The sequence below is a fragment of the Platichthys flesus genome, chromosome 13, assembly GCF_949316205.1.
Source record: "Platichthys flesus chromosome 13, fPlaFle2.1, whole genome shotgun sequence".
Lineage (NCBI taxonomy): Eukaryota > Metazoa > Chordata > Actinopteri > Pleuronectiformes > Pleuronectidae > Platichthys > Platichthys flesus.
The window spans coordinates 15,500,174-15,514,002 of NC_084957.1; the positions used below are offsets into that span (position 1 = coordinate 15,500,174).

Genomic DNA, 13,829 nt, shown 5'->3' on the forward strand with positions numbered 1-13,829 from the left:
AGACCATATATTAAATAATTTCTCCAACTATATTACATCTCCTTACAACTATACTATAATGTGTTATAAACCCTTTTGGATATGTTCATTTGGCTTTAGAATTTCTAGACAGGAATCTGTGTGTTTAGAATTTATTGAATACAAATACAGTAAATACATTTTTTGTATACAATATTTCTTCTTAAGAATTTGTGTTGTGAAAGCTGGGGTATTTAAAGATATTGATTACAATACAGTTTAACATGGATGTAATAATACATATGTCTCAGTTTTCGAATACTACTGAATCTATTAATAACTACTCAATGTACTTGTATATTTACTTGCAACTATATTATGAATGTGCTTTATGAACATTGATTAAATGTGTATACACCTTTGGAAATGCCACAAAACTGCAAATGCTAGCATCAGCATTTTGCTCAAAGCAGATGACCCGCTACCATGGTTTTAAACTTCAAACCAGAAATGATCTATTGATCATTATTGATTAATTTTCTTTACTTATTTAGCATGTAGGCTTCAATGTGAGAAAATAGAGAACAAACTGCCAACTATCACATACAAATTGCATACAATTTCCACCTTTTAGAAGCTGGATGCAAAGAATTTTGCATTTTCTCTCAATATATATATATTTTTGTTATATGTTATCGTAAAATAGTAGACGCTTAGCTTGTCTGTTAATTGACTGATTAATCAGATGATAATCTAATCTCAGCTACAATGAATTGTGAAGCCTGTTGACCAAGCAGTTCTGATGCAGGACATCAGGGAGGAGACTGAGCTGGAGGTGGAGCTGTGCTGATGAAAGTTTCATCATCTCTCTGCCCAGGCTGCGTCGACTGTGGAGGAGCGAAGGGTGAGAGATGGACAAAGATCAGTTCCACACTTTAATCTGCACGTTTCCATTCACACTGACCACAGAGCAGAGATCAGCAGAAGACACTGTTTTAAAGGGATAATTCAACCATTATCCACTCACCACTCGGGTGGGTTAAGTGTTTGAGTCCACAAAAGACATTTGGAGTTTCAGGAGGAAAACAGTGTTGCAGCCAAATCCAATACAATCAAAGTAACTGATGACAAGTCCAAATGTTTGATGTGAAAAAGCGAAAGGGGAGACTCAATCTCCAAAAATCTATCTTTACATTTTTATTAAAACAAGATCGGGGTTCAGTGAAACTTGAATAGTTTTATGGTTCTAACACATTATTTTACTTGAATGTCACAATTTGAATAACTGTAAAATACTTCTTCTTATGTGAATAAATCAGCTTACCTCAGGTTTCTTTCTCCTTTTGGCCCTTTTCTAGAGATGGAATACAACATGATGATTGACAGTTTAGGTGGCTGAACAGTTGAAATGTGACCTTCAAAAGTCTTTATCAACAGAGTAAGTGACTTACTTTTCTTTTTGATGGTTCAAGCATCTCATACGGATCAGCATCCATCGATCTCCTAAGCTCCTACAGAGGGAAATATGAATAGATAAAACATGCAGTTCAGCAGCAGAGGTTAGCATCATCTTGTGTGTGTGGCAGGGATAAGAGTCTCCTTTACCTGATAAATCTGGCCTTTATCTTCCTGGTTATTGGGGAGAAATACACACAAAAAATGTAAAATATTTTACATGCTTAATTTCAATTAAGAAGCAGCCAGTAATTATTCGTATTATTGAAGTGACTTTCACAAACAAAAAAGATTGTGGGTTGAAAAAAAGAGACTCACAGGTTCAACAGGTCCACATGAGAGCTACAGATGGACAAAGAAAAATGAAATTTATTAAACTATTAAAATGTATTTTTTTAACTATTTTATGGCATAAAGTTCAAATAATAACAGTCAATCAAAACAAATGACCATAACACATTATTTGATGAAGGAGATAATGAAGCAGGGTTGAATTCTTTATCTGATCAACATTGAAATGTATTATTTTTAAGGAAAAAGAGGTGAAAAATAAAAAAACACAAGTTTTTATTTGAGAAGCTAAAATAAATAAATGATTAATGAGTTTAGAGCTAAAGTGATTTACAAGTTAGTTATATAGTTTTTATATATGATGAACATTATTTGATATATATGATGTATATTAAATAATTTGGTGTTAACATATATATATGTATATAAGAAATTATAACAAAGAATTTGGATCAAATTCTATTCAATGGTTCCAGCTTCCCAAATGTGTTGATATGATGCTTTTCTTAGTCACACATGTGAATTTACTGTGCATATTTGTGTTATTTATTTATTTTAACAATGTATTGATAATCATAAGTTAATGTCAGCTATCTAATGTATGATAACTCACCTTTTCTTTAAAGAACAATGCAGTGACCACGATGCAGTAAATAATCAGGATCCCGTCGAGGAGAAAACAGACGACAGGTTCGGTGAACATATCTACAGAACACACACAAGAGAAATACTCAACTGCAAGCATATGATAGAGGTAACAATAATGTACATGTATTTAGATATTATACTTCAGTCCTTTTTTTTAAGGTTCAGTGTTTTACTTTTGTAAAAGTCGGCTATTTCCTCAGCTACATTAACTTCAGAGAAAAAATAAGTGCAAAAAGTATTTATTCATGCTCAGCAGGTAAATTGATGTTACTTCACGTTTAATCGTAATTCAGATTTCATTCAGCCATCATTGATTTATTATTTATATCTCTGTTTTTTCTACTGTGACATGTGTCACAATACATGAAAAAGGCTGATTGAGGACAAAACAGGGATAAGTAAGTACATTATTTAAAACATATTTAACATAAACCAGATACCACAGATGATGGCTAAATATCTTGTATTTGGTTTTTAGGAATTGTCATATTTTACCTTATTTCTTTAAAATAAATGCTTATATTTTAATTAATATTCCTGCTACTTGTTGTCATGTTTAGGTGTACAAATAAGACTTTGCATCAAATTCAAATAATGATAAAAATCTAAAATATAAATAATAAATACTCTCATTCTCTCTCTGTCTACATATATATATCATTCTGTATCAACACCGTGAGGTACATGTGAGGATTGAGTAACAGGAAATAAGATATGTATGTGTATCAGTATACAGCTTCCTGTCAGTGCGATGGGCTCTCAGGTTTAGGTACAGGCTGATTTATGTGACTCTGCGGTTGGAAAAAATAAAAAGCTGTGAGATGTTGTAAGAAAAACAGCCAGTGGTGGTGATGCACTCAGTCCCATTTCAATCCTCTCAAGATGTCATCTAGCTAAGGGTTATTTTTAGAATGTGAGATTTAGCAATGTGGTCACAGGAAGTGGCACCAGATTAAATACAACAAACATGCAGGAGAGTCGAATAAATATTGACTTTTCCACTTCCAAAGCTACTCAAAGGGGACACAGGGGTCTTGTGGACATTGCTGATTAAGTAGGTTGTGTTTTTATATTATGGAGGTTGTGTTTTTACATAAGGGAGGCTTTTCTTCTAATAGCAGAATTATGCAAATCGTAATGAACCAATTTTGTTTAAACTGGATGGAAGTGTGGGGTACGGACCAAAGAAGTTGTGTTATCTACTGAGTGTGGTGTTGTTCTTACAATGTCTTCAGTGGTATAACTCACACCGCTGTTTCTTTATGAAAGGATAGTGAGTGTTCCTAAGTCAGTCTCATGGTGAACATATTTATTTTGGATTCATAGAAACAAGATAGACTGCGATCAAAGTTTAAAAAAGGGCCATAGGTTACAAATGTGAATCAAATTAATAAATAAAGTTAAATGATTCATTGAATAATGAATGTTGTCGCTGTGGAAACTGATCGGTGGAGAATAACTTTTAATGTTTTCACTCAGTGTCCAGAGGGAGATTATTTATTTAGGCTCACTTTCTTGTAAACATTTCATCTTGATGAATGCTGCTTCAATACATGATGGGATCCAAAAATGGTTTTCATCACTTGGAAAATATTTTTCTCTCTCTCCATTACTGAGACATAATAGAGAAAGTCTGGGAAACATCAAATGTTCGCAAACTTCTGCTCATGAAAATTTCTCTCAACACAAACCCAAAGGATAGTTAGAGGAGAACATTATTTTATTTTCTGTGTTGACACTGCCTGGGAATTATAGATTAATTTCATAAATAGGGTGTGAAAAATGAAATGTCTGTGCCAGATATAAATATTGGATGTATTTAACGTTGTGCCATTATAAGACAGTTGTCTCGGCCATAACTCAATTTGTTTCTTGCGTTCCACATATAGCTTATTATATTCCCTAACTCCAAACGTTTTTTAAAACTTGAAGTAGCTCTAGCCAAACTATAAAAGGCGATTGTCTGTAGCAAACCCCACAACGGCTTTCTTTTCTTTTTTTTATCTGATGTGATTGCAAATAAATGTATTTGTCCCTACAGAAATTATATCAGCAAAAAGTGAGTGAGCCAGGGATTTAAAGAGATTTGACAAGGTTGCATACAAGAGATTTTTCCGGACTGTCCGAGGAGGCCTGAGTTTCCAAATGAGGGTGTCTATAAACAAGCTGTGTGGAGTTTAATTTAGCTGTTTTAACATAGGATTCTTATTCCTATAACTAACCAGTAGAAATTACTTCCCTTCTTTGACATTAACATACAATTTACATTTCAACTCAATAACACCATTTAGGAAAATATGACTTTGTCTCACTTACCTCTACAGGAAACAGGCACCAGGAGCAGAAACAGCAGAAACAGCAGAAACACACTTCTCTCTCTCTCTCCTTTTGTCTGTACTTAAACACACTTTTCTCTCTTTCTTTCTGTTTATCTCACTCTGTTGCCTCTAGTTGTTGCCCCAGCTAAATGTTTTCCCCTCTCTGATCACAGGAAGTGGCTGAACTGACTGCCGCTCAGTGGACTGACACTCGTTTTTTATGTAGTTTAAACCCCACGCAGCCTCGACACTTGAACGCCCACAGAGAGAAAGTTTCACTCACTGTGTCCTGTTCAGCGGTTTTGCTCAATACTTAAAACAAGCACTTCCTCTGGCTCGTTTTAACATCATGGACGAAAACCTCTGCCTTAACATTCAATACATAACTTTTTAATAAACTGTCCATAGCACATTATACATATAGATATAAATATATAAATGTTTTTAATTGGAAGTCTTTTAATAATTAATAATTTAATCTAATTTCATGTTAGTGGCAATTGTAAGACAAATTACTTATAATTATTTAATGCCTTATGACATACTGTTTAGTTGTCTTATCATTCATTAAACATGACCACATTCCAGCCACTGTATATTACACTAATATGTCTTTATCAATTTTTTTATGGACCCTTACTGGTTGAATAAGAAAAATTAACACAAATGTATGGTCTTATATCTGCTTTTTAAATAATCACTTAGGTTGTAATATAACTTAAGTTTACCACATATAAATTATGAATAAAGCTGAAACTGTTCAAATCATGTGTCAACTTTATACTGCAGGATAATTGTAGCATCTTAAAAGACTAGAAGGAATTCCAAGAGCATTCACCACATAGCTCTGTGTAGGCTTACCTATATCACCATATTTAAGAAGGTAAAAAAAATAACCTGATCCACCCAGAAGTTTTATGGGTTCTTCCCAGAGTCATGATCCGCCCCAGGCAACCAAATATCATGGAGATCGGAACAGTAATTTTCTGAGTAGTCTTGCTGACTTATTATTTTTAAAAGAATATATAAGTGATCTCAAATCAATTTAGTTCATTTTTTTAAATATCACAGACGCAGATAGTCGTGTAAGTAAAAGGCAACTAAAGCTGTGGCGAACGCACAAACACATGTTATCAAACAGAGCTTAACAATCTGATACAACAAGAAGAAATTAAATCCAAAATGTGGCGGTTGGTTAACTGGACAAGAGAAATGTGACGAGTCCACAAGAAGTCTGCAAAAAGACTGATTTGACATTTATTGCTAACTCGTTTAAGTAACTGTATGTGTAAAAGGTCAAAACAGAGGTTGGCCTCATGCTATTTAAATGTCTGTTTGTGTGTGTGTGTGTGTGTGTGTGTGTGTGTGTGTGTGAGTGTGAATGTGTATGTTTGTGTAAAGTGTAAAGGAAGGGGTTGCTAACACAAGACCTCAGCAGCTTTCCAAAGTATTGTGACTCCAGTTGCACAATCACACTGATCTGTGACACCAGTGAATGAGCTATGTAGGTTAAGATGCACAAGGGGAGACCGCATTTTCACATGTCTTTGCAAAAATGTTCAGGGTCTTCTGAGGACTGACCTTATGGACCTTTAATTAGACGCACATGCATCCAAGCATCTGGACCCTACGTGCAACAAACAGATTCACATTTTTATTTACATCACTATTTGATCTCTTTTTAAATATCTAAACTTAATTTAATCATAGTAGTTTTTAACAGAAAATTATTTTAAAAAAACAGTTCAGAACAACAACAACAATATCCAACATTATGACATCCATACAATTACATTCAACCATCTAACAGTCATATATATTATGGAATGTGGCCACAGGGTCTCTATACAGCACTACTCCATTTGTAAGTAACTCAACACAAGTTGAATCACATCAACATACAAATAATCACATTTTTGTTATGAAAAATGTCCATCGATTGTCTTCAATGTTCAGCAACTCCAAAGAAGAGCTGTTGAAACCTCAACGTCTCTCGATGGAGCGTCTTCCTCCGCTGAGGCCTGACAGTCCCCTTCAATTCAATCAAGCTGCGCCACATCACACACACTCATAAACGTCATGTTGCCTAAAAAAGCACGATTTCTGTCATGAAGATCCATTTGTCCCTGGGTTGATAACGACATCAGGTTTGTTCAACCTAAAGTTTCATTAACACAACTGGTAACTTACAATTGAAATTAACCTAAAAACTATGCTTTAAAAAAAGGTTTCAGAGCACCTCTAATGCATTGGATTACACTTCTTTCTTTAAGTTTGTCTTGTAAAGCACTTTATAAAGGTTCCATATAAAGAAAGTTTATTATTATTATAAGTAGTAGTAGAACCTCTCTGTGTAATGACAATTTTTTTTACAGTTTTTTGCTTTAGTAATAAAAATGTGTGCATCAATTGAATTTTTGGGATAATCTGTGTTTTTTTTATTGAAACACTATCTGTTAAATCAACCTACAAATTTAATGTAGTAGTAAAATCTCCCCCTTAAAACACACACCTCTAGAATGTACTCTCCTGCAGTGTTTGTACTGCATATGGTACATGATGATATTTACCCACACTCTCTTGTATAAGCTGAAATAAACAAGCTGGGGATGACCACGTGATTTTCTGGGTGTTTCTTCTCCAGTCACATGACCCAGCGTTTCAGTCTCTGCTCCGACGCGGTGCATCAAACTCCTGAATCCCGCAGAAATAACTCACCACCGGCGGCTGTTACTTCATATCCGGAGCTTCAGACGTGTTCACGGGACGTTAGCGGGGGCTCCAGACACCGACAGCGGCCCTTTGTCCTCTCAACGAACCGCGGACTTTTGTTCCCCCCTCGGTTGTTGTGACGCTAACGTTAGCTTAGCCAGCTAGCATAACATCCACTCACCTCGCTAACCCGCAGCCGCGTCCTGACCCGGCGTCCGAGCGCCTGAGCAGCCGGTGAACAGGGACCAGCAGCCGGATAAAAGCCGGAGAGCCATGACGCAGACCGCTGTCCAGTCGTGGAGCCTGGGACTAACGTTACACTTGGTTTTAGGTGAGTTATCCCCGGTTTACAGCTCCGAAGGTCACAGATAACCACAACTGAATAATATAACTGTTTGTGTCAGTGAACATGAAGCTGAGTCGGTGTTTAACTCTGCTGAGTTCACATCTGTGTCCCCGGTCAGCCCGGTTCTCTGAGCAGTGAGTCCCTGGAGCCTTAGCCGAGTTCAGTCACTCATGAAGCGGCCAGGATGAGGTTAGCTCCCGGTCCTCAGGTCTGTGCTGTTCCTCAGACAAGTGTAGGTTTAATGGTTTTGATCTAGAGCTGGTTCAGTGTTGACAAGACGAGGAGAACAAAAAGCTGTGAAATCGCCATTTTATTTTTGTCTTTTGGAATAAAACAGAGGTTTAGAAAAACTGTAAAAAGCCGTGAAAAGTGTTTCTTCTTCATCGATACCTGTTCCTGTGTGGTTTTTAATGAAATGCTGTAAAATCATTTTTAATGTGTCTTAACAAATAAAACAAAGTTTTCATTAATCAGAGGCTGTGTCATATAGTTTGTCTGGATTCGTGGGACCAGGATTTGTTACTCTGGAGCCAGAACGTGCTGGTCTAGATGTCTAATAGAGAAGAAGGGAATTTGCCAAACTCGTTTTACAAGACCTCACACAATTCAGAAACCTTCAACAATGTTCAGTATGTCAGAGGTACTCGTCCAGGTTTCTTCATTTAGACCCGGCCTGAATAGTCTGATGTGGTCTAGAAAGGGGAAAAAGGAGGTGTAATTGCAATTGGTTTTTGGTTTTCATGAATAAAATAAGAGTCTTAAACTCTCCTTATTGAACTAGTTCAGAATTTCCAACCCTGCCCTGTTTAGGTGAAGTGTTTACCTAGAGCCAGTCTGAACTGGTTGAGATGGATGATGTGAAAAGATGAAGTGAAAACGCCATTCTAGGTTTTTATAAATAGATCAAGTTTCACAAGATGTACAACTGAGGTTTTAAACCATGTTCGGTATCTCACAGATACTGTGTACACATATTTGACTAGTTCTTGGTACAAAGTGTTTGTGTTTTGTTAAGACCTGATCTGGATAACCATGAATAAAATCAGGGAAATTACCCCTTTTTGTTTTCACAAATAAAATAAAGATTTCACAAATCAGAGTGTAGTTCTGAGTAAATCAATAGTTGGAAAGTCTTTGTGTTCTGAATTGTGGTTTTTGATCTAGACCTGGTCTGAAGTGGTCTAGAGGGAGTAGGGCAGTGGAATTTTACTTAATTCATTAATTAAACAAAGGCTTTGTGAATCTTAGATTTTTTTTAAACTGATTATTTGAATAGTATGTGTTAATGATGTTTGTAGTTATATATACCTAGACCCAGATTAATACAAAAGGTGAAATATCAATTAAAATTGTTTTTTATGGTGGGGTAAATATTTTTGAAAATAGGTACTTTATATTTTATATTTTGTAATTTATTAAGATTCTTTTATTGAGATCTGTTCACAATTAGAGATAAAAATGAATTTTTCTGTTGATGACATTTTAAACACTACTAAAAAAGTAAACACATCTTTTCATGAAGGTTGAATACTTATCTATTGTATTTTTTAGGCATTATCAAATAACGATTTACTTGATAATAACACCTGTAATTTAGCACCTGACTCATACCTGAATTTATTTTGTAGCCGTCGCTCTGCACCAGGGTTTTGCTACCGTTGCTCCACCTACGGTCGCCCCGACCACCGCTGCACCGCACAAAGACCCCAGCAGCCCTGAAAGAGGGAACTACGTGGTGAGCAACAATGGTACCGCCTGCTTGCTGGCATCCATGGGCCTCCAGCTCAACATCAGCTTCAGCTCCTTGTCCCAGAATAAGGTATCAAATTATTCTAAGTGAATACTGTTGGAGCTACAATTGCAGACAGTCCAAGTTTTTTAAATGCTTCATCTTTTATTTACAGACCGTGCAGGAGGTTGTAAACATTCAGCCTACCGCGACAAATAGCTCTGGATCATGCAAGTCGGACATCGCCACCCTGATGCTGACAACAGATGCACAGAAAACCAACCTCACCTTTTCCTTCACCCTGGTACGTTACTGCATTTGCTCTCTCGCTGCTTTGTACGTCACAACCATTTGAATAAAACCATGTGTCATTTCTCCTTTTGGTCTACCGTACAACATTGAGCAGGCTTTCATTTCAATAGTACTTCCTGGAACTGCCAGTAGATGGCAGCTAGAGCATGAGGAATTGGCATGGACGTCTATCATACTGTCTTATTTTTCCAGAATTCAACATCCAACAAGTACCACTTGAGTAACGTGTCTCTGTCCGCAGCCTGGCCTGACATGAAAGGTGAGTGTACTTTACCCCTCTGTGTTAATACAAGCTGCCTTCTATCAGATGAATTAGCATATGTCCAACAGATAATATGTTTATAACCATTTTGCAATACATTATGATTATATTATTAATATGGCACAGAAATCTTTGGTAATGATTTATTGTACAGGTCAGTTCTTTCTTCTAATTTATTGATAATTTCTCAAATTTCGCTTTATCGTCTTTTCTAAGAAGTCCGTTTGTTTTTTCCATATTGTGACAGATTTCCAAGTAATAGTGTATAACCTTCTGTCCCTTGTTTCAGACCCCGTCTCAGTGCGCAACAACAGTCTGGACTACCTGCGAGGAAGCCTGGGCTTCTCGTACATGTGCCGAGAGAAGCAAACCCTGGACGTGGTCCAGACTGTGTCCATCAACATTATCCAGGTGCAGGTGCAGCCGTTCGGTCTGACTGGAAGTCAGTTTGGAGCCGGTAAAACACATTGTTTGACTCGAACGAGAGTAGATTTTCTCATTTTCCGTTTTGTCATTGTCTAGTAAAGTGTTAGAAAAATAATTTTCTACTTTGTTTCTTCTCGCCTCACCCAGCGGAGGAATGTCAGTTGGATGAAGATGACATGTTGATCCCCATCATCGTTGGAGCAGCTTTAGCGGGTCTTGTCGTGATCGTGCTCTTGGCCTACCTCATCGGCAGGAAGAGGAGCCACGCCGGCTACCAAACCATCTGAGGTGGCTCGTCACTCTCACATCCCCCCCCTCCAGGGCCGGAGAGCGATAATACCCACCGATGATATTAACCACTGTTTTATGAGACTTAACACTTCACCTTGTGCCCCTCTGTCCCCGCACCCTTCATCTCTGTGTGTGCTGTTCTTTGCCCTTATCAGTAACACTGGCTGTCATCACTTTTTGAGATTGATATGTGCTTTCTGAACTGACCCACTCTTTCATTAAAAAGGGACGTTGTTTGGAGATTGAAGTGAAGAGAGGGAGAAGCAGAGGATGTTGTCAGAGGGTCCACGAGAGTCCTCAACTTGTGTCGTACTATTTATGATTTCTGTGAAAGGAAACTTTGGGGGATTTGAGGGAATCGCTACTGTAGCTTTTCTTATCCGATTCTGGGTGACCATGTTTAATGATGTCACCCAAACGAGCTGTGTTATTATAAAGGGAATGTTTCTAGCTGTTTAACTTGATCCACTTCAGACAGTTAAGAACTGACATTTTTTTATGGAAACTCTACATTTAGGCCAAGTTTGCAGATTTTAGGGAACACGCTAAAAACATGGAAACCTAATGAAAAGTGTGTGTGTGAGGAGACGCCTGAGTGGCTGTGTTATATTTAGGAATTCATTTTGTCCACTGGGATTCGTGATGAAATGCATGTCTTTCCTTCTTATAGGTACTCAACACATTTTGTATGAAGATGCAGCTGCAGGCTTTGTAGGGTTGAAGGCATTTTAAGCTTTTTTTCATTTCTCATGAAGAGGTAGTTTGGCATTTTTGGGAAATGGGCTCATTTGCGCACTTGTGAGGATTTAGATGTAAAGAATTATAACCCTCTTATATTCACTAAATCTCCAGCTACAGCAAGGATAAGGTTTGCTTAGTTTGGCATTAATACTTGAAGGGAGGCCAATTTGTTTCAAGTGTTCTTGGTTTGGAGGTGTATTTTGGAGTAGATGCTAGAAAGTGAACACATCAGGCTTATAACCTGCAAAATTCACAATTTATCAGTTTTGCACTTTGGTTCTTGTACAGATATAACAAACTAGACACAGTGGGACGTTAGTCTTAAACTTTTGGACCCCACTGTGTAACACATAACACATCAGGTGCTGATAGGTGGATATTAGTTCTTATCTCTAAGCTTCCAGTCTCCATGTTAAGCTAAAGTAACCATCTTCATGCTGCAGCTTCAGATTCATTGCACGCACATGAATGTTTCGTATATTCCAAAGTTACGATCGTGTCTATTTTGGATTCCTCCGATACAAAATCGACTCGCCATGATTTGCTTAAACAATCTAAGAAGTGCTGTCGGATAAGTGCATGAAAAAGCTCAGGAGATAATTGTATGGACGTAATAATATTGCTCTGTTAAAGTCCACTGGTTGGTGTTGTTTGTTTAACTTGGATTTGGGCCCACTTGGGACTTTGGTTGCTGAATGGAAAGAAGTTGCACTAAAGTCCTGACACTCGGCCTGTGTAAAGGTTCAAACGGCCAAAATGCTCTGGTCAGTGTTCATCAGTGCCTTCCCAGCTAATACATGGGTGGTATTATAGCAAAGCCAATATTCACAGAGGTGGTCGCTCACTCATCGACACCACGTGCTGCCATTTCTGGGACATTTCCTTTGTGTCTCAGGTCGCCATGTACTGTTACTAGCATTAATATGCATTGTTTGATGTAAAAAGCGAGAGTTCCGTTTTTTGTTTTGTTTTTGTATGTTTCTCTTCTCCCTCATCTAAATATCCTTGTAGTGACTTGAAGGTTTTAATGGATTCGTTTGAGCTGTTTTCTAAAGGAAAGGTCAATAAAAGTGAACAAACGTAACAGTTTGACTCTTTGTTTTGCAGTCGTCCAGTTACTCGGCTGTCAAACCAGTTCCTGGTCGCTCTGGTTCCTGCTCAGAAGTGAGAGTTCATTATGTAAGAATAATTGTATTGAAAAGTGGAAATCCTTATGCTGTTAATTTGTTTTTCATGTATCAAATACTAAATTACAATTTTGTTTTGTAAAGAATGAGAATAGATTACTTTTACTAAACTATTAGTTAAATCCCTGTTAAAGGTTTGGACAAAGTGTAACTATAGTAAAGATTGTACGTCATTGAGGTTTAAATCAGTCTCTTAATGGCTGGAAGTAAGGCCAGCAGGACCATGAACTACAGTGTTTTAATAGTTAACAATTCTATACACTTTGCTTATACGATTTTTTTTTTTCCAAATTATGTATCTGTAAATAAAGGGTGAGGAAAGTTTTCTAAAGACGTCTGACAGAAATGACGTAACAGTCCTCAGGTCCCATGGAGACTGTCTAGACGAGGCTCATTCAATAAATGCTTTACACGATTAGATATCTCTACGTTGCAGGAGTTGAGCCAGAGGACTCTTCTCCTAACCTCCCTTATAGATAGTGGAATATACGGTACAGATCACATTTAAAACCATTAAAGTGTCACAAAGACACACAATACCTTTTTTGATGTGTTGTGTTTTCCGCTCTTTTTTCTTGTAATGTTTGAATTTACAAGAAAAAGGGTCTTTTACATATTTATGTCCAGGGGCCCATTGTGTCATAATATGTCCATGACTGTAGGTTAATTACATATATACAAATAGCAGCTATTTATTGACATATCACATCAGAAGATTTTTATTTCTTTATTTGTAATTGATTTATTTCACCAAATTGATCATGTACAGGTTATTGTTGCCAAAAGTCAGAGCTTTGAAGACATTTTTCTCAATTTACAAATGTTTCCCTGTCCTTGACCACAGTCTGTTTCCCCAATAAAAATATATTAAACCGGCTCCCATTTAAAGTTTATCTAGGTTGTAGAGAGACAAGGAATGGAAGTTCATGCCTCTTGAAATGGTGTCCAAATCTCACTTGTAGTTTAAAAGTGGAATGCTGCTTTTTATTATTCAACCCCAGGTAGGGCACAGCCCAATAACCAGTTGTTTAAGATGATCATGTTACGTTAAAATGTCCACTTTGTCGAACCTTTGTTCGGCAGAAGAATTTTTTTGGTCAATTAGGAAATAAGGAAACGTGATCTTGTTAACAATTAAACATGTTAAACTGTT

The 13,829-nt window shown here is 37.0% G+C and overlaps 2 protein-coding genes across 2 annotated transcripts; one reads left to right on the top strand and one right to left on the bottom strand.

The window, feature by feature from the left end:
- Positions 1 to 117: 117 nt before the first annotated feature.
- LOC133967157 (T-cell surface glycoprotein CD3 zeta chain-like) lies at positions 118 to 4,862 on the bottom strand. The gene is made up of 7 exons (XM_062402406.1): positions 4,669 to 4,862; positions 2,318 to 2,409; positions 1,732 to 1,755; positions 1,564 to 1,587; positions 1,410 to 1,469; positions 1,283 to 1,312; positions 118 to 845 (listed from the first exon to the last, which is right to left on the bottom strand). Exons 2-7 carry the CDS (start codon positions 2,405 to 2,407, stop codon positions 771 to 773), a joined length of 303 nt encoding a protein of 100 aa, XP_062258390.1. The 5' UTR covers positions 2,408 to 2,409; positions 4,669 to 4,862; the 3' UTR covers positions 118 to 770.
- Positions 4,863 to 7,300: 2,438 nt separating this feature from the next.
- Positions 7,301 to 12,581, top strand: lamp1b (lysosomal associated membrane protein 1b). The gene is made up of 6 exons (XM_062402078.1): positions 7,301 to 7,713; positions 9,357 to 9,547; positions 9,633 to 9,761; positions 9,962 to 10,028; positions 10,321 to 10,488; positions 10,605 to 12,581. Exons 1-6 carry the CDS (start codon positions 7,656 to 7,658, stop codon positions 10,742 to 10,744), a joined length of 753 nt encoding a protein of 250 aa, XP_062258062.1. The 5' UTR covers positions 7,301 to 7,655; the 3' UTR covers positions 10,745 to 12,581.
- The last annotated feature ends 1,248 nt before the right edge of the window (positions 12,582 to 13,829 follow it).